General features: G+C 38.9%; 4 protein-coding genes and 1 long non-coding RNA gene across 9 annotated transcripts in view; 3 read left to right on the forward strand and 2 right to left on the reverse strand.

Annotated features, from left to right (window-relative positions):
- Positions 1 to 6: 6 nt before the first annotated feature.
- Positions 7 to 1,443, reverse strand: LOC118426032. Its single transcript, XR_004832351.1, has 3 exons — positions 1,017 to 1,443; positions 433 to 515; positions 7 to 158 (listed from the first exon to the last, which is right to left on the reverse strand). It is a non-coding gene; the product is annotated as an uncharacterized LOC118426032 (long non-coding RNA).
- Positions 1,444 to 2,511: 1,068 nt separating this feature from the next.
- On the forward strand, positions 2,512 to 8,082 carry LOC118425997. The gene is made up of 3 exons (XM_035835202.1): positions 2,512 to 2,842; positions 3,389 to 3,489; positions 4,601 to 8,082. The coding sequence occupies exons 2-3, from the start codon at positions 3,445 to 3,447 to the stop codon at positions 5,858 to 5,860; spliced, it is 1,305 nt and encodes a 434-aa protein (XP_035691095.1). The 5' UTR covers positions 2,512 to 2,842; positions 3,389 to 3,444; the 3' UTR covers positions 5,861 to 8,082.
- On the reverse strand, positions 7,167 to 19,173 carry LOC118425986 (protein spinster homolog 1-like). Of its 4 annotated transcripts, none has more exons than XM_035835181.1 (12): positions 18,873 to 19,173; positions 17,345 to 17,475; positions 16,215 to 16,417; positions 15,491 to 15,642; positions 14,527 to 14,733; positions 13,486 to 13,611; positions 12,853 to 13,057; positions 12,430 to 12,495; positions 12,092 to 12,190; positions 11,202 to 11,370; positions 10,449 to 10,562; positions 7,167 to 8,516 (listed from the first exon to the last, which is right to left on the reverse strand). In XM_035835181.1, exons 1-12 carry the CDS (start codon positions 18,998 to 19,000, stop codon positions 8,404 to 8,406), a joined length of 1,713 nt encoding a protein of 570 aa, XP_035691074.1. In that variant the 5' UTR covers positions 19,001 to 19,173; the 3' UTR covers positions 7,167 to 8,403. The 4 variants fall into 4 exon arrangements, with proteins under 4 accessions (XP_035691074.1, XP_035691073.1, XP_035691075.1 ...); XM_035835180.1 differs by lacking the exon at positions 17,345 to 17,475 and adding an exon at positions 17,983 to 18,224; XM_035835182.1 differs by lacking the exons at positions 10,449 to 10,562; positions 17,345 to 17,475 and adding an exon at positions 17,983 to 18,224.
- A 92-nt stretch (positions 19,174 to 19,265) lies between these two features.
- On the forward strand, positions 19,266 to 22,961 carry LOC118426004 (complement component 1 Q subcomponent-binding protein, mitochondrial-like). The gene is made up of 5 exons (XM_035835210.1): positions 19,266 to 19,705; positions 20,294 to 20,435; positions 20,733 to 20,805; positions 21,207 to 21,413; positions 22,121 to 22,961. The coding sequence occupies exons 1-5, from the start codon at positions 19,426 to 19,428 to the stop codon at positions 22,265 to 22,267; spliced, it is 849 nt and encodes a 282-aa protein (XP_035691103.1). The 5' UTR covers positions 19,266 to 19,425; the 3' UTR covers positions 22,268 to 22,961.
- Positions 22,962 to 23,592: 631 nt separating this feature from the next.
- The window catches only part of LOC118426020 (histone H3-like centromeric protein cnp1), a 3,847-nt gene continuing 1,638 nt past the window's right edge, over positions 23,593 to 25,801 (forward strand). For both annotated transcript variants that reach the window (XR_004832349.1, XM_035835235.1), the window contains exons 1-3: positions 23,593 to 23,882; positions 24,788 to 24,888; positions 25,480 to 25,554. Coding sequence is in view for 1 of the 2 variants with exons in the window: in XM_035835235.1 (XP_035691128.1) it covers positions 23,714 to 23,882; positions 24,788 to 24,888; positions 25,480 to 25,554 (345 nt within the window). In the remaining variant the exon portion in view is untranslated. The remainder of the gene's footprint in view (positions 23,883 to 24,787; positions 24,889 to 25,479; positions 25,555 to 25,801) is intronic.

Raw genomic sequence — 25,801 nt, forward strand, 5'->3', positions numbered from 1 at the left:
CACAAAAGAAACTCCTCTTCTGAGGACTAAAACAGATTCCTTTCCTAGACTCGTCTTCTGAAGTTTGAAAATCAAACCGGAAAAACTTTGACTTTGCCCCGTCTTTCATTGGCGACACGTTGTGCACATATCCCGACATCTCCGATGGTGTCTCCATCCTAAAATATGAACAAAAAAATCTCATTAATATATCGCTGCATAACTATTCAAAATAGCTCTTAGATCATACCCACTACAACCTCAAATATTTGACATTCTCACTGCTCAAAATACCCCACACCTCCCACTATACTATGTAAAAGTAATACAAAAATAACAAGTCACACTACCGCTTTTACCATAGCAACAATTTGATTAAAAAACTTTACCTACATCGTTTCAAACTAATAAAACTACTTAACACACCCACACCACCTAAAAGTGTGCACATACCTTAGCACAAGACACTGCTAACAAAACGACCAAGAATCTAGCGTCCCGTCGTCCCTCAGTCAACCTGACAGTCCAACTCACACCTAAAAAATAAACATATAAGTTACATATTGAAACATTAAACAAAACAATAAATTAAATACCCGCAAAAAATTCGTGCCAAACGATAAATTACTTTCATAAACATGCCTATAATATAGATATATATCTGCAAATTACCCATGCAAAACATGCCATAACAGTATATATAACAGCGTCACAATGCTATTAATATATTGATCTTAAATTATGCATACCACTACCACTGAACTCTTTGTTCTTTACAACTAATTAGGAGAATTTACATCTTGACCTCTGCATTCCCATTACACCTACATCCTGCACAACATTGTGCAAAACCTCTGCCGTCATCACGCCCAACAAAACATCGACCAAACACGTGTTACACAAAAAAAAATTCTAAGAAAAATACACCACAACAAACCTTACCTCACAAAATCACCAAACTAGAAACATTTCGCTTAACAAACTCTACTCCATAAATTGTTATTTCTTTCTATCAAATCACCAAATCGGACACAAACCTGTACACAATGGATCCGCACCCCACGCAAACCAGTCAAGGACGCAACTCCGGCCTCACCGGACCCACCATAACATGTTTATATATGCTGCCGTATGCAAATTAAGATTCAGACATCCCTATTACCGACGTGGTAGAAAGCAACACGCCAATTTGATCGTTGATTGGCGGAGAATCGCAGACTGGTTTCTGATTGGTTATACAAGTTGTCTGGTAGGATCCCCCAGACACGTATAAATATCTTCAGCACGATAATTTTCATATCCAAACGATTCAGAAGCTTGAGAAGTATTGACCGTCCATAATCTGTTCATTACATATTCGTACCATGTCTGCCTGTGAAATTTCTGTCACGAAGAAAGAACGACAATGCACATCCGGGACCTCTTCCCGCCTTTGGCTGTGGTCTCGCACCGGAGTTTCTTTTACGATTTTTATATCCGGCACACAGCGCACACAAGGGATACAATTCCGCCCACAAAAGTACGCCGGAAAATCCAATTATACCAGTGAACAAAGGTTTCCAGCCAACTTCCCATAGATTTTAGATATAAACTTCTAGTTTAATAATGATGCACATTTTACTGGAACACAACATGAAATTTTGAGGTAGTCCTTCCAAATGCGCCCCGGCCAGCTTTTTTTAAAAGCTTTCTTGTTTAATTTGTATTGTTTATGTGTTTGTCAGCAGGGCTAGCCCTTTGTAATAGCCATAGGCTAGTTGGGCAGCCCTGGCTGTGTGTTCGGTGCAGCCAAACCAATAAATAAATAAATAAAAATGAATGGAATTCGTGTAGATCATTTTCACTAACTGGTTATCCAGCTATAAGAGGCAAAATGTGTAAAGCACTTAAAAGACCAGGCCATGCTGATTTGATTAAATGGATGATATCCGCGCGCATCAATTTTGGGGCATTTAAAAAAGTTTCAACCATACTGTAAATCGTACAAAGCAGCTTCAAAATGCCGTATATTTGAAAAATATAAAGCAAAACATATATCCTTTTTACTATAGAATACCAACGCCCAGTACAAGTCAAAGAAGAAGAAGTGAATAAAATCTGTCGCTCAGTATTCATACTCTGTGTGTTTGGTCATTTGTTCAACCTTCCTGGTTATTTAGATTCCATGCATTGTCCGAAGGCAACATCTTTTGGTTAAACGTTTTTATTCGCACACTCGCATCATTTTTGGGTTTTCCAGGGGATGTCATCCATATAATCAAATCATCCTGGATTCATGGAAGTACATGTATATACGTTACCATAGCGAAATGTAAATAAACCATACTGTATTTTGCTATTTATGGGAGAAGAGAGTAATTTTCTGTGCTTGACTACGCCCTACTCAACCAGAAAACAATTACATGTCAAAAGGACGTCTAATTATATGAATTATCTCATTGAGAAATTACTGAAACAATTAACTGTAATTAGAGAAAATGCGCAATTGATATCAATCTCCTCCAGTTTGCAATTCTGCGAAAATAGACAACTCGTCTTCGAACCAAACGTTTTTACTCAAAACGTTGCCCATTTGACGAAATTCAATTCTTTCAGAAACAATTTTCTTGGATATCTGTTGCGGATATCTTCGGCCTTCTTATGTTGAATTCCTTATTGGGCTGGAAAAAGAAGCTGACATCGAATTTGCTTCTCCCATATAAAAGAAATTCGTCATAATTAAACCGTTGGAGCATTTGTAATTAGAAAATTAAAGCCACTCCTTACAATTTTCAGTGATTATGCCATGTCACGCGTATTTCCGGCTGCACAAGTCTAGCCATTCATCCTACCAAGAGTCCATGCCTTGTTTTCCATACCAAAGGTAAGCTGAACAGTATGTTTTTTTATTGCAACTTTGTTTTGGTGAGGGAGTGGAGAGATTTTATTCTACTCAACTTTGTGCGTATTACAGTGATTAGATTTACCCCATATTTCCATTAAAGCAACATTAACCTTCTATTCATGCCACATGCTTCAATTTTGCCGCTCATAGATTTGTGCAACAATGCATTAAGTCGTATCCACAAGAAAAAAAGATAACCGGAAAATAAGTCATTACGTCGAATATTCTGCAAGAGGACAACCTTTATGTATATCTTATGGAAGAATAAGAATGACAGCTGTATTGCTTGCTGTACCCTGTTTCGTGCATTTATATTTCTAAACCACATGCGTCGTGATCACAGAGTACCCCAAACATCTTTAGTGCGCACTTTTCCTTTGCTTCGCCCACTCTAATAACATTTGTTATGTCTACCATAAGCCAAGTCAGTGTGGCACCATCTTTGAATTTCACGACAAAACATGGAAAACAATTTGATATACTGTGACATTCTGATATTTATTGACTAAAGTTTACCTTCTCTAGGTAAAATAAAAGAGTCTGCGTCTTGGTGCCAACTTCTCTGATCAGCTTTAATCAAGATGGCCGCCATGCTCTCCACCATACAGGAACCCGGTGTGCAGGAGGTATGTGTACACCGTACAAACATAAGAAGCTTAGTGGTAGCTGGTATGAAAATCACACTCCCATACATATAGAATACAACACGTTGTATATTCCGTATCATCCGAGGTCCCAGCCCGACCGCAGGAAGGATCGCCCGAAGGCCGGAGGGCGATCCGACCCGCGGGAGGGCTGGGACCTAGGGTGATGCAGAATACAACGTGTTATATTTATGTCATATCCACCTGAAAAACACGTATCTCGATGAGAAATGCACCAGAAGTTGAGAAAATATTCCTCGAACAAAAGATTGTAACAACAGCAATTCTAACGTCCGAATCCGGTATTCGACTTTTCAACCGTGCCTTATTCAGCCTGTTCGAAAAAGTCCGATTTACTCGAAGGAAGCCTGTGTGATACAACTTAGAACCCGTGTAATACGGAAAGTTATCACACGTTCCAGAACACCCGTATCGAACGTTTTCGCGTCACAGGTATGACATAATGCAGTTTCTCAAATACAGATGTCACACACTGATAGATAATCGCGATTTGGTCTTACTTTCTTTAATAGAATTATAAAAGTTATGTTTTTGTAGCACAACTTGTATGTTTTACATGTGGTTTAGTGGCACAACGCAATAAGATATAACAGTTACATGTATTGTCATGAAAGTGGGTATATGTGAAGAAGTTTTGACAAAACAACAAAATGCAGACCTAGTTTGGTCATGAACATGTGAACGATTTCGGTACTAGTAAAATGTTTTGAACACGTGATGTGACCATTAATATAGCGGTAGGTTCACAAGGCTTTTAGACAGACAGAGGTAACATTAATATGGTTTACGTTTGGATCGGATAGTTGTGTAATAATCAAACGAAACCGGTTATTTTCCATTTTCAAATCATGACTTAAAGAAAGATCCAAAATCATATCCAGTTGCTTGAGTAACTATTATTTGTTGCATTCTTTTCCCTTGATGTCTTTACTTCATCTATACCAACTACACTGGCTTGGCGTCAGTAATATACATTTGTACTAGTACATCATTGACGGATGCATCGGTTCGTTGAACACTAGTTGGTCGGTTTGCTGTATATCAACCTCTTTTTTACAATCTATGTATCCAGATGTTCAGTCTGCTCCCAACACCCGGTGGGAATAACTCCGGTAAACCAGCCCGAACAGCCCTGGTCAGCAAACTTAAAGGGTCAACACCAGGCCGTCACACAGAAGCGCACGGAAAAGGAGACACCTTCCGAAAAATCTTCTTTCCAAACTACAAGTCGGCCCCTTACGAGGGGAACACCTCCCTCTCCAGTCTAGATAACAAGTGGTGGTCTGATTTTTCCACCGTGGTTCTCTGTCAGGCCATGTACAACCTAACCAGTGATCTGAGGAAGCAACTAAAAAAGGACAACATCAACAACGCAGTGAACAGTAAAAATTCCGAGCTGAAAAAGCACTGTATGTCATTCTACGCCAAAGTCTTCAGTCAGACTTTCGCAAAAAAGGCGTATGATTCAATACAGAACAAGAAATCGGCGAAAGCTGAGTACATAGCGGTGTTGACATCGGATGCATGGATCACGGCTAAGAGAACGGTTGCGTCAGAAGGTATGTGGACAGACGCGGCGTGGGAGCTGTACCACCACTGGGTAAAACTGCACCTGCTCGGTGCCAGTAATAAAGAGATAGACGGCATCATCAAACAGTTGAAAAGTAAGGAACTGATGATCCCGCAGGAGGTAGGAGCGGGAAACTGGACCAGCTACACAGCCTGGATGGACCCATCAGCCATCACATGGAAGGACATTCAAGGCGACGCCGCAAAGGGAATCCTCAAGTCAGTAATGATGCCTTCGTACGGTCCTTATGGAAGACCGTCTAGCATGAAGGAAGAAAACTCTTTCGAGTTCACGGCAAATGGGCAGCCAGGAAGCGGGTACCGTCACTCTCCTGGCCACCACGGCGGCGGAAGCTGCTTCACGGGGGACACGAAGGTGCTCATGGCAAACGGTACCCGGCTGCCCATCCGGTCTGTAGAGGTCGGTGACGAGGTTTTCACTCTCCAGGGGCCCCGCCGCGTTGCCGTCATATCAACGCCAACAAGAAAGAACCGCCACCTATACTCCCTGAACGGCTACTCCTTTCTGTTTACAGACACTCATCCATTTGTGACGGCATCAGGACTTGATAATGAAATAGATGCCGGTGCCGCGTTCACTGCCATATCTCCTAGGAAACTGGCAAACCTTGTACCGACTCTGTCTCGTCTAGGAATAGCCAAGACGGAAACAGGATCTACCATCATGTCTCTAGAAAACAAACACCCTCTTCCAACTCCTGTGCATCTTGTCGAAGAACCTGATGGAGCTCAAGGAGCCTGAAAGCGAAGAAGACCTCCTGTACGACCTGATATTAGAGCCCACAGAAGATGGTTTTCCACATTACGTTGTTGGTGACAACAACATCCTAATAATCGTTGCCTCTGAGGTTCCGCGGATCGAGCTCGCCCCCTTTGCAGCCATCACCATACTTGAAGCACTACAGGAAGCAGCAGACGAGATAGAGCGGCAACCTTTACCTGTAAACCGCGGGGAGCCCCCATGCAGAGTCCCGCATGTCTTCCACATCTTCTCGCCAACCAAAGCAATGGTGTCCAATGCGGCTTCCATGGCTGTACACATGAAGACGAAACAAACTGAATCTTGCGATGTTTCTGACATGTTGTCGGTCTTTGTTAAAGAGGATCCCGCGTCAGAACAAACGTCGTACCGACGTGAACTGGGAGATGCGTACGAACAGATAGCGGCTCTCCATGGCGAAGAGATAGACGCTCTTGTGGATCTGGGTTTCAGATCAATAGGAGGAGAAGACGATAACGACCAACTGTTGTTATCTGTATCCCTACTGGATATCATCTTTCACGACGTTCCAAAACACAGTCCTGGACAAAGTCTTGCTGTGAACATCGAAGCAAGCAGTAAACTAAAGACCGACCAAGCTTGGTGCGAAGAATCCAAGGAAAAAATGAGTTCCAACTTTGCCAGACATTTCCGACAGGTGTTCTACTTTCAGAATCTGGACCTAGACGATGAATGTTGCATCGACTTATGTTTCCAGGTCCATAACGTTGAGAAAAGTCACCCCCTACCCTACACCGCCAGTGCAGTAGTCCCTTGCAACCTTGAACACAACTACCGAATGTTTGAAGCCATTCTTCACGAAGAAGGCGATCAGGAGGTCGGGCTGATGCGTTTTGATGTGAGATTTCTCAGCCGTAACGCGATGCAAGAAGAGCAGACGCGTTCCGATACGTGGAAAGATGCCGACAAGCAAGCGTATGCCTTGGCACTCGGCAAGTGTTATGGTGAATATTTGAAGGAGCAACTCTCAAGTGTCAGAAGTCATGGACTTGTGCCCGTAGCCAAGAGGCCGTGGTTCAAATTATTTTGTTTCAATATGTAAGATACCCATGGTGATAATGTTATGAAATAACGGCAGTGTTGGACTTCACTACATTTGTACAAGATGCATAAGTTTAGTTAGTGGATTGGTGATATGCATTACGTACGAGTATTACGTGCATCAACCATAATAATATGATAAGGACATAACCTATATCTGCTTGTGTGTGACACTGTGACTGTCATTTTACACTTATGTATCTATGACGACTAGGGCAATCAGAAATTCTGGGAATCTTTTATTGTACTCAGAAAGTTGACAGCCAGAATTTTATAATAATTTCCTTGTACATGTGTATGTATAAATTGCACTCTTAGTTGCAGTACAAATACGTATGTATAGATGGCAGCCTTATCCATTATGCAAAAAAATCACCTTTACACTCTTTGTTGTTTACAAGTGTGGATTTAACTAAATAAGAAGTCAACTCCTTTAGCAGTACATAAATGCTTGTTGCAGAATCGAAAGTTGTTCTACTTTCTAGTTGAACTAAATTAATTTTTTTTCAGTACTTTTTCTTGGGTGGTGGAAATCTTATAGGTTTTGTTGAGTTCTAGTGGTCTTTGTACATATGGTCTGTTATGCAATAAACCTTCCTGCAAAATTTAATTGCTTACTGTTGTTCATTGTTTTGTCATTGGCTCAATTTCCTGGCACAGTTTTGGGTTCAATTTGCAGGTTCATTTTTTTTCTGTATAAATTGTAAGTTGGAAATGACATGGTACAATGTATATATCATCACCTTTCCAATTTAGCACAAAGTACATTTATTTACAATCAACCACAAAATATATATTGAAATCGTCTTCAAAACTCCATCTGGGTCATGATTTACAATTTCAATTATAGAAAATAATGTCATAACTCTTTGTACAACTTACACTCTTGTGTATACTTAATTCTAACTTCTAGGAAAATAGCATTTACCATCACTATTCTTTAATTTGTACAACAGAGCTATTTTCATTATTACACATGATACAGTATATACCATCTACATTGAATTCTAGAAATACATGCATTTATTGTTACACTATCTTGGTTGAGAACAAAATTTTAAGAGGTATTCTGCCAAAGATGACAAAATATTTCAAAACTGGACACAGAGAAATAATTGTCATAAGAACCAAAATGCTAAAAACATGACATGTAAATTATTTGGTCCTTTACTGCATTCTGTTTGAAAATACATACATCAATACATTGCACTGCAAATTTTATTCACTGAATTTCTGTCCTTCCCAAAAAACAATCAATCTGGTAAACACAATGGAGAAAACAATGCCCAGAGAATGACAAAAGAAATGTTTGAGGCATTTTTAGAAAATAATCAAAAGCATCAGCTTAAGATTATATGGCCAATGAAGCTACAACAAAATGAGGACTTATGCGGTATCTATACAATACAAATTTATTTACAGCATGCAATGTAAAATAATTATTTTTCATAATTTCAATGATTTTAAGTCCTGGTGTTTCCATCCATTAAAGTCTCTGTCTGATGAAGATAACTATCTAGAGGATCCACTGGTAAAATTAAGTTGTTACCCAAGTCACTATGCTCTGACTCCTCTCCTGTGATTGGTTAGTTACAATTCACAAGGTGATTGATTGACAGTTTGTGTGTTGCAGCGTGCAGTGATTGATCATTGGTCAAAGTCATTAGATCATAGATTTGGTCACATGATTGGTTACAGCATACATCATTCCACATAGGTACAGTTGATTGATGTATGGATGGATGATTTGTGATGATTGGTTGTTTGGATGATTGGATCATCAGGTGCAGAACCCCATTGGTTGATTTGGCAGCAGCAATTAACCGCATGACGTCATTTAGGGTGCAATTCCAGGACCAGGAGAACAGAACCATAGGAAGAAAAGACAAATTCGCTCCTTTAGCAGTGTTTACAAAATAGACCATAAACAACAATAGAAAACGACATATCAAATCACGACATCAACAGATCCTCCTGGATCATTTATTGGTGGGAAGTGGCTGTTGTCATCTGCTATCTCAGGAGCTTGCTCTCCTATGTGCAAAACAAAACATTACAACTTATGAAACTTGGATCAGTTAGGCCACATAAATTGTATATTAAGTGATCCATCTGTAAGGGCTAGTCTCAAAAGTCTGTCAAAGGAAATCAGTTTTCTACAGATTTGTTGGCTGAATCATCTTAAAACAAAGATGCTACTTGTACTCCTAAAGTAACTGTGAAAATAGGATAATTTTCTGCAATGCCAGAAAAAATTCCCTTAAAAGTAATAATGATATCAATATGCACATTTCACCTTCGAAACCTTCCTCTTAATGCACAAACTTTAAACTACGAAATAAAATAATTTTCAGTGAAAGTATGCAATATTTTGAGTCAGCATTTGGGTAGGGAAGTGATGACAGCTGCGATCAAGGTCAGATCTATGATGTGTTTCCTGTTGAGACTTGAAAACAAGAACATATGGGAAAGAAGTATGTGTTAGATGTTGGTACTAGGTGTTAGGCATTTGGTATTATGCAATGATGGCATCAAAACATGTCAGTAAATGTACAGTTCAGAAGTACATTAATGTATTACTGATCAACTGTAAAGAAGTCGACTGGAAAATGTTAATATCACTTCATTCAAAACAACTTAGTTCACAAAATTAAGCCAGTGTGTTGCATGCAAACAAAGATTTGTGCAGAAAGGCTTTTCCTAAAAAAGAAAAAAAAACACCTTGCAAACAACAAGTACAAAGTTAACAAGCCAGGGCTGTCTCCAGCTTTAAATGCTGGGTGTCACACTCATTGTTGGGAGGGGGTATCTATTAAAGGACTTGGAAGGCATTGAAAAAATGAATGAAAATGCAACATTAAATTTTGATTCCATTGAAATTTGGAAGCCTATGCTGTAAATTCCCTTCTCATATTTGTCATTTTAAGTTTACAAATCTATTTTCATGTCATGAAGATGAAATTTTTTTGACAGACAAGCATAAATGTATTTCTGTCCTGAGATGTACTACTACACTGGAGAGAGCCCTGTTAATATACCTTTCTCATGCGGTGGCCATGATAGATCGAAAACGAGGTCAATGAGGCAAACAGACAAAACTCATTAATTTTATTAAATCAGCTCTTATTTAGTTTTTCCCAAATCACACAAATTTAAACAATATAAGATCAAGTAATAAATACTACAACTAGTGTTATGCACCAAAAGATGTAGCAATTCAGAGTAGCAAGACTGATCCAATAGTCCCTTTAAAGATGCAAAATAAAAACATAACAAAGCAAATATTAGATGGACATGCAGTCATTCTCTTATAATATTGCTCAATTTCCTAACTGCCATGCTATCATTGGTTGAACTGCTAATTATGATGGACAGTCTTTGTTTGCCACATTGGGTTCGATCTATCATGGCCACCTCATGACAAAGGTGTATGGAGGCACCAGAAGAAGAAGGTTGAGTGCATGAATGACTGAAGAGTCTGGGAGCTGATGTCAGTGGGACAGCTCACCTGATAGGAGATTATGGAGAGAAACAGATGTGAAGTTAGGATCATCTTCATCATCCTCATCTTCAGGTGTGACCACAGGGTCATTTTCACCTGCCACGTATGACGATAGATCACCTACAGAACATCCTACTATCAGTTACTAGACATGTTCATACATATAAACATAAACTGCACGAAAGGATATTTTCAACCTAACCCCTGCTTTCTGGATAGGTATGTCACCTAGTATTTTAGGATATCTGCAATGTCAGGAAAAAAAAAAACAGAATTTTTTTTCATTTATTTCCTTCAAAGAAAGAATTATGCTACTGTGAGTCATAGTAAGATCAAACATTGCATTATGTTTATCCAAATTTAGATGTCTAATCTCTCCATGCATTATTTATTGGAAGGCCCTTGTTGACTTTAAAAGAACACATAGAATGGTACAAGTACATGGGTGATACCAGCTACAGTTACTACTATGCAACACACACACACACACACAGACACACACGCAAACACTCACACATATACTCACACAGGCAAACACACACACACACACTCACACACAGACAAGCATAAAAATAATGTACAAAACATGTACAAAACATACATGTACACACACACAAACAGAAAACATGCACAGAACACATCAATGCAGTACAAATCATTCCTTTCCACATCACGACACAACTAACTCAGCAGCAGTCGTACACTATTTCTGTACTTATCACAAATGATGTGTATAAAACCTGATAACAGAAAACCTACCCCTGGTTATCCTGTCTGCTCTGGCCCTGTCCCCCACGATGAAGAAAGCGCAGCCCAGGAAAAACGCCCCTCCGATCACGCACACAAACGTGTTGATGAGAAGTGCGTACTTCAGACTCTGGTACTTGATGATGTAGTTGTCATGCCCACTGGCTATTGCATCTGATACCTAAAAAAATACAGCTGTATTTAAGGCCACAGCAAATAAATTGTATGCATGACATCCACATGCTCAAAACAAGGAACATTTTCTTATTTGGAGATGGTCAACAATGCAAATATGTTGTGCTCAAGCCTGATGATTGTACTTTTAGAAATGACACTAGATGGGTAGCTATGACTGTTTCACCGACTTAAAAACTTTTTCAATATCTTTTTAGACAGACTGGGATCTATTGGAATTAGGGCTATTGACTCACAATAGAGTCATACATTCAACAAACAGGGTGAAAGTGACTTTTGATAGAACAGAAAAACAATCTGTAATATCACAGTGTTTAAAGCAGTCCTCAAAATACCCACTTGCACACTTGGAAATGTAACCACATTTTGCTTGGCGCAACTGAATTTTAAATCCAGGTAGTGCAGTGCACAACCTGAAGTGTTGCAGTTGGAACACTGCTTTTCCCCCACCTACATGCATAAGCTTTTGTATTTATTTATTGACAAGATAAAACATAAACAATTACATGTAACTGCAAGAAAAGTTAATGGAAAAGTATTGATAGAAGTATTAACTTGGAAGTGCAGCAACCTGAAATGTAGGTGACACAACCTGGTTGCCACCAGATCAAGCAACCTGGCTGAAAAAAAGATTTCGAGCACACAAGTATGTTCACATTTAGTAAGGAACATGTTTAGTAATTAGAAGTTTATAACAGAAAACTTACAATTCCGATGAGGTAGGGACTGCCAGCGTCCCCTAACAAGTGACAGATGACAATCTGTACTGCTTCTGCTGTTGATCTTCTTGTTGGAATGACTACATACTAAAATTTAAAAAAAAATTGAACATCATTGTCATAATCATGACCAAATTATGCAGTTTTTTGTCATTCAAAATACAGGTTGGAAAGATAGACACCTTAATTAAAAAAAAGTAGACAATGTTAAAATGAGGTAAACATTATGTAATAGTACTTGTAAGGCAGTTACTAAAAATTCATTGACAAATTGTATCATGTTGGCCCATAAAACATAATGCATAACACATATAAAAATGGCTCACCAGCACAATATCTGCTACCAGTGTCCAATTTAGACACAAGAAGATTTCACCAATTAACACTAAGACCTGTCAGGAAAAAAAATGAAATAATTTCAGACTTAAGTATTAAAATAGAGAATTCTAATTACTTTAAAAATCTTTAAAAAAACAATCATAACCATCTACCAATGTTGCATTCTATATTTTCTTGTTATGATAAATATCAGCACATATCATATAAATCTATAAAGATTTTTCATGTACACACACACACACACACTCATCCAAAATGCACATACTCATAGATTTACACAAAAACACACTCAAAGACACACATTCTACCATCAAACACATACCCGCACTAACTCAAACTGGAAGCACACACCATACACACTTACACAGGGGTACAACGTACACACTTACATACATATGCATGTTACTCACATATGTTACAATGATGTTGGTCCTCGATAGCAGCAGTGCAAAGTACAGGAATGGCGTACATCCCAGCATGCCGATGGCACACACGAGCGGGTCGGCCGTGGGGTTGCTCTTCTTCCACCGCTTGCCCCACTCTGCCCCGGCGACCGTGCCGATCACACCAGCAGCACAGGTGATCCCTCCGAATATCAGGGCGATGTCTGCTTGCCTGGTAATGCAACAAGTTTAGGGACGGAAAGTTACTATTTGCATGAAACCAAGATACTGGTAAACATTTTCTGATTGTATTCAGCAACAATGATACTATTAATTCAAAATACACATTTGTGCAAAATAGATACACTGCACAGATCATAAATTAATTCTTCTGACTCATGATGTCACAGTGAATATATAGTGAACAAGTTGTTAACCCACACATGTGTGGGATTATATTATGTGTTCGTTCAAGTCTAAAACCAATCAAGTCTATATATCTATTTCTGTATCAGTTCAAGTAGATTTTCCGGTCCACTGTCGGTTACAGGTACCTAACAGGTAGCTACGTACTTTCGAGTATAAGCAATTTTGCAGTTCACTGTCGGTTACAGGATACACTAAGGAGTAGATCTATATCTATGTAAATTAATAACTTACATCTTGTCAGTTGGTTTGTGTCCGTCCGTCATGGCATAAGCAATGAAGGAAGGTGCCCACAACGCCAGAGCTCCAGTCACAAACGACACACATGTGAAACCTGCAGTGTCCAACATAAAACTGCCACTGGGAAACAAAATCATTTCACAGGTGTTAATATGACATGATCAAAGTGTCAAGTGATCAAGGAAACACTATTTATGTTTATTTCCTCTATTACTTTGCACAGTAATAATCAATGTTGGGCACACTATAAAATTAAATGTAATTTGTAATAAAGTTATTATCAAGGATAGATTCATGGGTCAAGACAAAATGAACAAAAGAGGAATAATGTTACTGTAATATGTATCAAAAACCATAATCAAATTAAAAGTAATCTTTCATCATAACATAATGTACAAGAAGAAATAAATACAATACATAATTCCATTGTATATGTAGTGTGTAGTGTGTAGAACGTTAATGAAAGAACACATCAATGTCTAAATAACATTGTCTGAAGAACACATCAGTGTGTGAAGAAGACATCAATATATCAAGACGACATCAATGTCTCAATAACACATCAATGTGTGAAGAAGACATCAATGTCTCAAGAAGACATCAATGTCTCAAGAACACATCAGTGTGTGAAGAAGACATCAATATATCAAGAAGACATCAATGTCTCAAGAACACATCAGTGTGTGAAGAAGACATCAACATATCAAGAAGACATCAATGTCTCAAGAACACATCAATGTGTGAAGAAGACATCAATGTCTCAAGAAGACATCAATGTCTCAAGAACACATCAATGTGTGAAGAAGACATCAATGTCTCAAGAAGACATCAATGTCTCAAGAACACATCAATGTGTGAAGAAGACATCAATGTATCAAGAAGACATCCATGTCCGAAGAACACATCAATGTATCAAGAATACATCTGATTCAATGTCTCAAGAACACATGTCTCAAGAACACACTTCTGATCAAATAGGATGTACAGAGTAATTGATAGGCAGTAAACTTCACATGTATATACACACTGACTCACTTCCTACATAGTTGTTTGAGGTCAGTAAGAAAGCTGGTGTTGGTCAGCCTAGCGTTCCCACCGTCTGCCTCCCCACGTGGCGGGTTCGGTACGAACAGTAGGATCAGGATCACAGCGACAACACCCAGGATCGGGGTGACACGCAGCGCCCACTGCCACGCCCCGAGCAGCTTTGCAACGTTGGTTCCCACAATGAAACCTAGTCCGCTATAATAGGAAGAAACCTCAGCTTTTAAAAGATCATAGTTTACACACTACAATATCCTTGGTGTAAGTACAAAACAGTATGTACAAATGTATGATGAATGTGATATAAAATTTTGTGTTACAGATTGAAGAAAATGAAAACTTTTACTATCTATGTTTAAAAAAAAAAAGACCTTCCCACACTACATTATGATAGTGCATCTGTTTCTTGGGCTGTCACATAGCTGTACTGTAAGTCACAGACAATTAGCTAAAAACTACATTCAATGTACAGTGCATTTAATTTTCATAGTCTTTTCATAATAATATGAACAAGAGCTGAATGCAAGGCAAAGAAGCAGCATTTAGTCTCTTTGGTATGGGAATCAAACCTGTGGCCTATAAAGTAAAATCTACCTCCATAGAAGGCTCTCTCGGCCTTATTAAAATTTCTTGGGGGGGGGGGCTCATGATACACTTTGCTGGCCATTTCTATCTGTCTTGGGTCACTTGTGCCAGCAACAAAAGTGTACTAGGAGCACAAACAAAACACAAACAAAAGGCCCAAAGAGCCTGCTATGGAGGCTAGCAGGGGGTCAATCAAATCTGGTCTATATGAGCATGTGATAGGTGGTTACAGTCGATAGAATTGTATCAATCTATCAAAGGGACTACCAAAATGTTGACCAGGTGGTCCTTATGTATCTAGACTATATGTGTATGCAAAGAGAGCTCTCTATTTACTTAGGAATGATGTGTTATATGGGTTAGCCCTTACCTGCCCACAGGTGTAGCGAAGTAGAAGAAGGTGAGCATGGTGGTTCTCCTGTCCTTAGTGAACATGTCTGCGATGATGGTGGGAGCGATGGTGGAGTAACTGGCCTCACCAATCCCCACCATGGCTCGCATGAACAGGAATAGCCAGAAATGCTGGGGAAAGGCAGGAACATTATTTATCCTCAATCATTATGGTAATATGATCAAACGTGCTGAGAAATCCATACATAGATTGAGATATATTGTGTTTTTGTCACTTCATTTTTCATTTTCAAATGGGTCACACAGACCAATCCATTTTGCATAGATAGGGATATTCTAGAAGAGTCCATTCTTATACTGGGGGGCAACTTTAAAATAAATCTATTTTGAGTGGGATGATGTTTTGGGTCAATCTCTGCAAAAGATTGATATGTATAGAACAGTATATTTTTGCATTGGAAATGAAGGGATGGGAATTGAAATATACTGTATTTGCTCATAAGCAAATGTTGGCCTTTCTTAAGGTGCAGCTTGAACTTACAGTACAAAAGCTTTGGTACATGTACATTTATGACTGTCAGACCAGTTAACTCTGACCCAAAATTATGGAAGACAAAATATACACACCATTTATGGACACTAAAAATACACATTTACGGATATTGACAATACACATCTCCTTTCAAAAGAGCCCAAAAAATAATGATTAAGCAAAAGTGGCCACAAATGACAAACTCTCTGACCTCCTTGGGTATGAAGGACCCTGCTAATGTTGTCCCTGACCAGAACAGTATCCCAGCAGCCATCAGGAACTTCCTGTTGTACCTGTCGCCTAAGTAACCAAACAGGGGTGCCAGCACCATGTAACTCAGGATGAAGGAGGTCTGCAGCAGCCCTGCATCACTGTTACTGATGCCATAGAAGGACTGGATGTCTATCAACACTCCTGCAATTATGAAGTAATAATTTTCGATTAATAGAACATTTTGGTAAATACTTTAGTGCGCAAAACCTGTGATTCCTGTTTTCTGCAGAATGTAATTAATACAAAAGAGCCTGATTTCTTTCAGCTTGCCACATTGCAAGATACTGATATTTTTCTGGAATCTCATTTTCCGGAGTACAAGCAAGGTTTGAACATACTTTACTAATAACTGTCACAAAAGTAAGTCTTTTATTTATTAGCTCATTCCTTTCTCTCTTTCATGTTTAAAAGTTACAACATTTCCATTAGTTCTTCTATATCAGGGCTCGAAATACTGGGTGCATGTGCACCCAGGTGCACCCAAAATTGGAGCTGTGCACCCAATCATTTTCTGTGGGTGCACAGGGTGCACCCAAATATTTTCTTAGGTTTATGTATGTAAAGATATCAAGTATACTAGTATACATCTTTGACATCTAAGTGTTAGAAAGATAATAAAAATGTTACTTGTTGAAGAATTTGAAAGCTTGTAACTAAGTTTTGTTATTAGGTTTTCTGACATTCTACTTAGATTTAAGTGGTGCACCCAAAAATTTTTTGGTGCACCCAATTGTTTTAGCTGGGTGCACCAGTGCACCTAATCCCAAAAATGAATTTCGAGCCCTGTATATATACCAGGTCCTTAAAAGCAAATGATTAAGACTGTTTCTATAACATCATAGGTAATAAAAATAGTCAGAGAACAGACAAAACACTAACATTTTTGTTAGTAAGATGATCAAGACTAGCATGAACCTGACAGAATGTAGTTTCTGCAAAGGAGTAAGGTGGCAAAAGACTGACCGTGACATTGTTAGTTTGCACCTGCTCTGAACAATGTTAGCTTGTGCAGAATAGAATTTTAGAATAACCACCACTTTTTCTCCCGTGAAACGTTTGTCCACTCACCAGCTATAGTGAACCTGTCCATGTAGTTAAGCAGGTTAATGTACACCATGACAGCTACGGCAAGGTAAGCCCGGGTAGTGCCAATGTTCCCCCCCTCTGGAGCAGCAACACTAGTGGACACATCTTGGTCACTACGGCAGAGAAAAGATGAGGAGAAAGGTGTAAGAGAAGGAAAGGTGATAAGGTAGAGACTGTGTATCTTGAGACTGTTGCAAGTGTTCTCATACAGGGTTTGACACATGTCCCCAAAAATTTTGTCAAATTTTGTATAAGCCCTCTCACAGAGATCAGAGCACATGTGTGGCGACAGGAATTCTAGGTAATATGTCAAAGGTAATGTCCTTGTAAAAGACAACAGTCCTTGTTTTGACCATTGTTTTGATTTGCATAACAACGTCCAGATGGATTTTGTTTTGTTTTGTTTTTGGGGCCTTTACGTTACCTAGAATTCCTGTTGGCGCACTTGTGTTCTGACCTCTGTGAGAGGGCTTATTTTGTGAAGTCTGCAAGAATGAGTCTTCTTTCAAAGGCAAGAAAACCCAGTCAGAAATTTGAGTGACAGGTCTTTTGGACAACTCCTGCAGCAGTCTCAGAATACATATCAGTCTCGTACCTACAGCTTGTATCATATAGCCCACCTGCGAGTGTAAACCGGTCCATATAGTTCAACAGGTTCACAAACACCAGTACAGCAACAGTTCCATAGACAAGACAGCCACCTGATCGATGTTGTAGTGTGCTTTCTGATTGGTCTGTCTCACTTTCTGAGTCACTCATTATGATTGGCTGCCTATGATGGCTCTTCTCATAGACCATTTCAGGTGAGAGAGGAGCTGCTCTATGCATCATCACCTCTGATTGGTCCAAATCACCTGAATCACTGGCAATGATTGGATGATTGATATAATTCAATTACATCATATTGTTTACCTTCATTTAGCCTAAATAGAATAAAAACAAGTTAAACATCAACTTCATCAAGTAAAAGAAATTTTGCAATGTTATACCTTCATGACACTGAGACTCAATTACCACACCTTCAAGAATCAAGTTCAAGATTTTTGTTATAATACAATGACAAAAAAAAAATGTATGTGTAAATACATATTGAAGCTTTATATTTGTGTATGTAAGTTACATGGGACTAACCTAAAGATTCATTAATATAAAAAGATAATTTCTTATTATTCAAGAAATAACTTAAACTATAACGTTACAAATGAACATTGGCCATGTATAATTTTGGTGAACTGATCTTCGCACTTTTAATATGGGTCTATATGTTAACAGGTGGGACCATGTTTTGTACAAGCATTAAAAGAATATGGAAAATGTAAACAAATATAATTTGAAGTCACGAGCTTATGACGACACGATGGGGAGTTGGTTTAGTTATAATACTAGTACTCGTACCGTACCATAATTTTTCCCTGCCCAAGACAAAACAGATATATGTAAATATTTACATGATTTTAGGATATCAATTTTAGCACTCACAGAAACAATATAGAAGTCTAAAAGCACCAACCTAACGACGTTAGTGATTCTGGTTGGGTCTCGTGATCTTGTTTGGAAGGACTTGGACGCAGTGGGAAGGTCTCCATTTTCTTCTGGCGATAAAAACGGCTCTAACAAATCGTCTGTTGACTCCGCCATGGCTTTCTAGTCGCTATGTGGGTTTGCTGTATACCTATGAGTTCTCCTGTTCATCAGATAAGTTACTGGTAAGCCAGGGAAAGGAGAGAAACAAAAAGTTTCGGTGAATACTTCTGCTATCTGTGTCGCACGGCGGCCATTTCCCCTTGTTGTAGGTTGACCTTTGACCTACTTTCAGGTTTTGTGAAACAAACCTACTGTTTTTTATCATATTTTGTCAACTTTTGATACCCAAATACTTCTATCGGTTGATTTGTATTCATTGCAAGACATCATAGTGGAAATTTTGAAGAAGCTGTAATGATTTTGAGATATCTGAGTGCTGTACCCACAATGCTGTTTCGAGGTCAACGTAGGTCACACTGAAAACTAGAAAACGTGTTCAGGACTGAGACTTCCAGTTTTCCGTAAAGTTCTTCAATAATATGGCCTTTTCGGGATCTAGACTCGTGGCGTCCGCCGCAGCAAAGCTTCTAGGACAAAGCAGACAGGGATTCACAGCTCTGACTGGCGTTTCGAGGTCGCTTTTAACGTTTTCAGCGGCGGAAGGACACAGCCTGCGGTCCGCATGTTTCTCCCGGTCATTCACACGGTCCATGTGGGTCCTCTGCAGCAAGAGACCGGACACTGACCTCTTGAACGGTGGAGTGGTCAAGCTGACCGACGTCAACAAGACCTGCAGTTGCTGTGGGCTGCATACTCAAGGTGAGTGTCGTTTTTGTTGTCGAAACATAAATGTACTCCTTGTGAAAAAAAAAAAAGTCTTCGATCTCCAAATTTCATCATCACTGTTCACAGTGCATGCAGTGCTGAGAGGGGTAAATTTATTATGATACAAGTACTTGCACGTTAAATCTTATGCATTTATGTCATCTTCGATAAGAATTCGTTTTCCTGTACTGGAAATATCTGTAAAGTTGAAGGCATTTGGCTGTTATGTAACCCAAAATTACTTAAAAGGTACTGTAATTTTAGTGTAAATGCATCTTTAAGTTTGCGGGGATTTAATTTCGCATTAGCGGGGAAAAGTACTATTTGCAGTAAGTTCGCTGTAGCAGTGTAGTATCCTACTGCAATGAAAAAATGTTCGCAGTAGTTTCAAGTTTGCGTTGAAATGGCAACGCAAAAACTGTGAACACAAAACCACCACGAAAATGTCTGCATTTACAGTAACTGTGTCACAGTTTTATGGTGGACAGGTCACTGCAAACATTTCAAGATGTACAGTAGCTTCCTCTGTTTCAATTGTCACCAATACATGATGTGTAACCGTTGAAGGCATTTCTGTTGCAGGGGACAAGGAGCTCGCAAACTTCCTCTCAAAGGAGATTGAGTCAGAGAAAGACAACTTGCAAGAAGCCCCCAAACTGAAGGACTTTGAAATCTCTACTAAAGGGGCAGAAGTCACGCTTACCAGAAACTTTGATGGAGAAATGTAAGCCTACTTGTATAATTGCTGTAACCAATGTAACCCTTTGCTAAAGAAAGAAAGAAGAAAAGATGTTATTGCATTACTTTTGAAAATTCTTTGTCCCATCTGCTTGGAGATGAGTACATGTCAGCTGTTAGAAGAGTCAAGGCAAATATGGAAATGATGATTTTCATACAGGCATGTCCAATTATGGTCTGTATTGGAGGAAGTCATGCAAGATACATGTACAAATGTATTATCATCATTCCCTAGATAGCAGCAAATCACTAATGATACTTTTTTGTTTTATTTTGTTCTTAGTGTGACGATTGACTTTAATGTCAACCTGTCAGTGGATGATGAGTCTATGGATGAGGAGTCTGAACAGCCACAGGTAGGAGGTTTTCTAGGTAATGAGGATGTCACTCAGAGCTGCTTGGTAAAATTGATTTACTATACACACGTATATACATTAGGTCCTTTAGATTAATGAAAATACAGTGACCACTGTACAGGTTCCTTAGCATTTTTTTCCTTTGAAAGGCATACAGCTAAACGTTAAAGTGATGAGGTACTTACATGCAAGAGTTCAGGGTTGGCCATACATATCAGAGGTCATGTAACAACCCTGAACCGAGACGAGGTGATACAGATTGCCTGGCACCCTAACCCGTTGCTAACGTCACACTTCTGGTCAGCTCACATGAAATTTAGGCTTTTTGGTAAGAGCTTTACTTCGTATACATAATAGCATTTGAAATCTTTGCAATAAGATGTGTCCTATCCTGTCCTCAGATGGTTTCCAGACCCAGGTTCACAGTGGAGCTGAAGAAGTCTGGAGGTTCCAGCCTGAGTCTGAACTGTTCCTTTACTGGTGATGAGGGGACTACAGGGGGGGAGGAGGAGGTGGATGTGTTCCAGATCGACGAGGTGACTCTCCACGAGGGGGAGGGGGAGTGGCAGGAGAGCAGCTACATCGCTGGGGCAGACAACATGGACGGGGTGAGATGGAATTCTTTGAAATGTTTTTTTTAATTTACAATATTTACAAATAACATTACATAACATAAACATAAAGTGAAACCATCAAAATCATAAAGCAAGACCAAACCTGATACAGAGGAAATGTAACTATAAGTATGTATCAAACAGGATGATGTATCAGTTGCAGATAATCTTAACCACTGTCCTTGGTGCTTTGCCATCTTCCCTCTCAAGGTAGCGATTTGATGTTCAAACTTTTCAAAGAAATTAACGTAATTAATAAATGAGAAGGAATTCCTATGTTGACGAAATTGTAGTATCCAAGCAGACATTGGAAGGCAAAATTGGAAATCTTTCTAGCTCCTTGTTTCTGTCATAAAGGCCCTTTGAAAAAAAAGTTTTGAGTCCTTCCAAACCATAATGTTCTTTAGTGGTGTATAGGCCATTGCACATCTCTGTATAGTTGGCCCTTAAGCCACACAGCTGTGCAAGCAGATGATAATAAATACTATAGCACTACATACATTTTTCAACATTACCTGCCACATGCAAAATGAGAACTCTACCCACTTAGATATTGCTATGGCAAGTAAAAGATCATTTGCTAACTTTTTCTTTTTATGTACATACAACCTACACCATGGTAATCTATCTGATATCAGGATTATTCATGGTAAAAAGGTAAACAGTGATTATTGTATTAATCCTATGTATTATTTCCCCAGACCCTGTATGACTTGTTGATGACCACGTTAGAAGAGCGTGGAGTTGACAACGACTTTGCAGCAAAGCTGGTGACCCTGTCCACATCCCACGAGCACAGGCAATACATCAAGTTCCTGGAAGACTTGAAATCTTTTGTCTCCAAATAAACATGTTAAAAGAAGTCATCAGGATAGCATTATCATGCTGTCTAACTACACAAGGCTTTGGTATAGGAAATAGTTCAATAAAGGTTTAGGTTGTAGGATGTATAGTCTTAGGGCCACTACATTGTTATTTCTCGTTTCATGGCATAAGCCTCTGACATTTTGTCTTACAGTAAGGATATACCTTTGTAAGCTCTAATCTTACAGGTTAAGTTAGAAATATCATTGACCTCAGCAATGTGGTGTATATTACATACTTATACTTCTATAATAAAAGTGAAGTATGTATGCAAGACATTCGGTTTTATTTTGTCTTTTTACATTGCTATGAGTGTTGCACAAGACACTTGAGTCACCAGCAATCATTTTTATGCCGTTTGGTCTAATCATCTAAAACAGCTGAGAACCAAGGTACATGACTTACTTGATTAAACAATACATGTGATCATTAGATGAGATACTAGTTTGAACTTGTGGCTATTCTATTTTTTAAAGTTGCAAGGGTTTGGTCCTATTATTTGTTTCAAATATGGTAAAAGTTTGGACAGAGGAATAAGAATAAACTGGGGGAGGGACCTCTCCCTACCCCTTCCTGAAATGTTAGAATGAGTAGTCCCCAGCTACATCATACCTATGGGAAAATGTGTGTCCTTCCACAATATAGAATTTAAGTGGAATAAAAGTCATTATATTCAAACTTCTTGCCTGTTGTTTTCGCTTTTTCATGCTTCTTGAAGTAAGTTTGAAAGTTGTCATGTTGTATGTTGCATAATCTCTAAGCAGATGTTGGGTTAGAGCATCAATGTTTTCTGATGAGGCGAATTTTCATCATCATCATCATCATTTCTGGTAGTTAAGCATCTATGAAACGTAGGCTGGTCAGAAAAAACGTTAACATCTTGGAGATTCAGATACCTGTTATCTTTTTTCTTGAATATTTTATATGTATTCCAAACAAAAATTAAGAAAGAAGGTCTAGAGTTCCCAATTATTTTTGTAAAGTCATTCATTATCGAATTCAAGCAGGTAAAAATTCAGGGACTGAATGAGTCCGCCAGTCAGGTACTTGCAGTACCATCAATAACCGCCAGTGTCATGCCTGCATAAGTTTCGCTTAACCAAGGCCCCATACCCTTCAACTAACTCGACGAAGTAATGATTGGATGTGTGTGTACTGGGACTTATAATCATTCTGTTGTTTTGAAAAAAATTGAGAAGAAATTGTATGAACAGCCAAGCTTATTTCAAGAATTAGATCTAAAATGACGCCTACAGTTCATTGCATGATTAGTAAGAGTAGGGGGTCCTGCCGCGCTATTTTCAAATTTTAACCGTTAGGTCTCCGGGACAACAGCCGGACATTTTTAAATCCCACTCACCGTGTTGGTTCTCGGAAACTACCCAAAACGTGTCTTGTGGACATCGATCTTGTAAAGAGACAACACCAAGATGCCAAGGGTACGGAACACGCAGTCAGGACGGACGGGAAGCCCGGCAAGGGGAGGTGGTCGGGGTGGTCGTCGGGGCGGTACGCCGGGCAGAGGAACCCCCGGCCGCGGGCCTACTGCGGGACCGTCCCGTGCCGGGCAGCAACAACAAGGAAGGAGCCCGAGCAGGAGTGAGTTAAAATTCCCAATTCATGATCATCAAAGCATGAACATTACGCTGATTGTTGTTGGATAGCATTCGCTTCTTTGTACTTTTGTGAACATTTTTATTGTAACGTTATATTGCAACGTGGAAGTCTCGTTCGTCACAAGTTAGCCGATGAGTGACTTTGAGCAGCGTTCCGCTACCAGTAAGATTAGAATTAGTGCTCACCCCCTGGAAATAGAAAAGGGGAGATATATGAAGCTACCTGTGTCCGAGAGGATTTGTAAATATTGCCCCTCAGATGCTGTGGAAGACGAGAGTCATTTTATCACTACTAGTAATTGTTCTTTTTATGATGATATAAGAAACCAACTATTTATGAGTGTATCCAAAATACACGCTTACTTTCCAACTATTCCTGACAATGAAAAATCAATCCTACTATTAAAATCAAAGAACCCACACATTATAAAAGAAGTGGGTAAATTCGTCTTCCACTGCCTAAAGAGAAGAAGTCTAACCCAACAAAACCAGTATAATGTACACTAGCATAGCATAGTCATAGAATGTAGTTCCTAGCACCTTTGTATTTTCCTTATTTTACATGTTGTTTGTACCTGCAATTAGCCCTCGGGCAAGAACTTGCAATAAACATATCATTTATTAAACAAAGTAATATTTAAATATGTCGGAAGGGTTGTGGACCTGAAGTTGAACACTTTTCAGATACATGTAGTTTAAAAGTAATGCATGTCATGTAGCCATCTGTCAATTCTTCTTTCGTTCTGAGGGTACAAACTTCAACTTGCTTCAATCAAAGATTTTGTAGCCTATCTTTGTTTGAGGATTTACAATAACAATTTGCATGCTCAAAGGAAGAGTGTTCCATTGTATCTAGTAAAGTATTAATACATGTATTTGCAATCACAGGAAAAAGAAGATTTCGCCCAGGCACAAGAGCACTGATGGAGATCCGGAAATATCAGAAATCTACGAAACTTCTGATCAGAAAGTTGCCCTTTGCAAGAGTGGTAAGAAAATGAATATTTACTAGATACTAGACTAGATACTAGTAATATCACTACTGTTAGTTCTTATAGTTGAAACTCAAGTTCAATAACCTAAATTGTGCTCATTGTATACACACACACACACACACAAAATATACTAATAATTATTATAATATACAGTAATGCTCCTAGCCATGACATTCATTATACACTGTAAATATCGCTTCTCTGCTGTTCCATAGCAGAGGCGAACAAAGGAGCAAACTACTATCCGGATGGCACCCAGGCGAAGAATTTTCTACATACTAGAAACATTATCTGCACTTGTTATAGTGCAATTCGATCTTACATACTGTATGTGTAGTACTACCATACTAGTAGTAGTGTTACAATTCAATTTTGATGCAGTGTTCATGATTTAATTTGCAGTTGAAACCACGGTATCTCAAAATAGTTACACAATTTGCAAGATGGAAGAGTTGCTGTGTGACAAGTTTTTGATGACCTGAATATGAGAAATCACCGGGAAAATGGTGAACATAAGATATAGTAAAAATGTTCCAAATATCTTTAGGATTTCCAGTAACTTCCAGATCTCTCACCAAACTGCAGGTGCGAGAAGTGTGTCGTGATGTTGGAGGAATGGATTTCAGATGGCAGGCCTTTGCCATCATGGCTCTACAAGAGGTAATGGTAACATTATAATTAGATCATCTTGAATATACACCACAAGCCTAGCTTTGAGGTACTAGTAACATATTGGTCGATTTTCTGATCATTTTGCTCCTCTGATCTTTTCCCTGGACTACAGTCTAAGGCCACACCAATTCAATTTCTTGGTTCACGGATTTTTTCATAAAAAATATGAAGCGAGAGGGCGAAATAAAAGTTGTAATATGGTTGGGGGTAAAGGTATTTGGCTAATCCAAAACAT

This window comes from Branchiostoma floridae, chromosome 11 (genome assembly GCF_000003815.2).
Source record: "Branchiostoma floridae strain S238N-H82 chromosome 11, Bfl_VNyyK, whole genome shotgun sequence".
Taxonomy (NCBI): Eukaryota; Metazoa; Chordata; class Leptocardii; order Amphioxiformes; family Branchiostomatidae; genus Branchiostoma; species Branchiostoma floridae.

Bases quoted from the DNA above. Each gene is read 5' to 3' on its own strand.
- LOC118425997 (XM_035835202.1), top strand. From the start codon at position 3,445: ATGGCCGCCATGCTCTCCACCATACAGGAACCCGGTGTGCAGGAG. The intron at 3,490-4,600 runs GTATGTGTACAC...CTATGTATCCAG, and splicing joins AGGAACCCGGTGTGCAGGAG to ATGTTCAGTCTGCTCCCAAC.
- LOC118426004 (XM_035835210.1), top strand. From the start codon at position 19,426: ATGGCCTTTTCGGGATCTAGACTCGTGGCGTCCGCCGCAGCAAAGCTT. The intron at 19,706-20,293 runs GTGAGTGTCGTT...TTTCTGTTGCAG, and splicing joins CTGTGGGCTGCATACTCAAG to GGGACAAGGAGCTCGCAAAC. The intron at 20,436-20,732 runs GTAAGCCTACTT...TTTTGTTCTTAG, and splicing joins AGAAACTTTGATGGAGAAAT to TGTGACGATTGACTTTAATG.
- LOC118425986 (XM_035835180.1), bottom strand. From the start codon at position 19,000: ATGGCGGAGTCAACAGACGATTTGTTAGAGCCGTTTTTATCGCCAGAA. The intron at 16,418-17,982 runs GTGGGCTATATG...TCATAATTGCAG, and splicing joins GGACCGGTTTACACTCGCAG to GAGTGTTGATAGACATCCAG. The intron at 12,496-12,852 runs GTGAGTAACATG...TTTTCCTGACAG, and splicing joins CCAACATCATTGTAACATAT to GTCTTAGTGTTAATTGGTGA.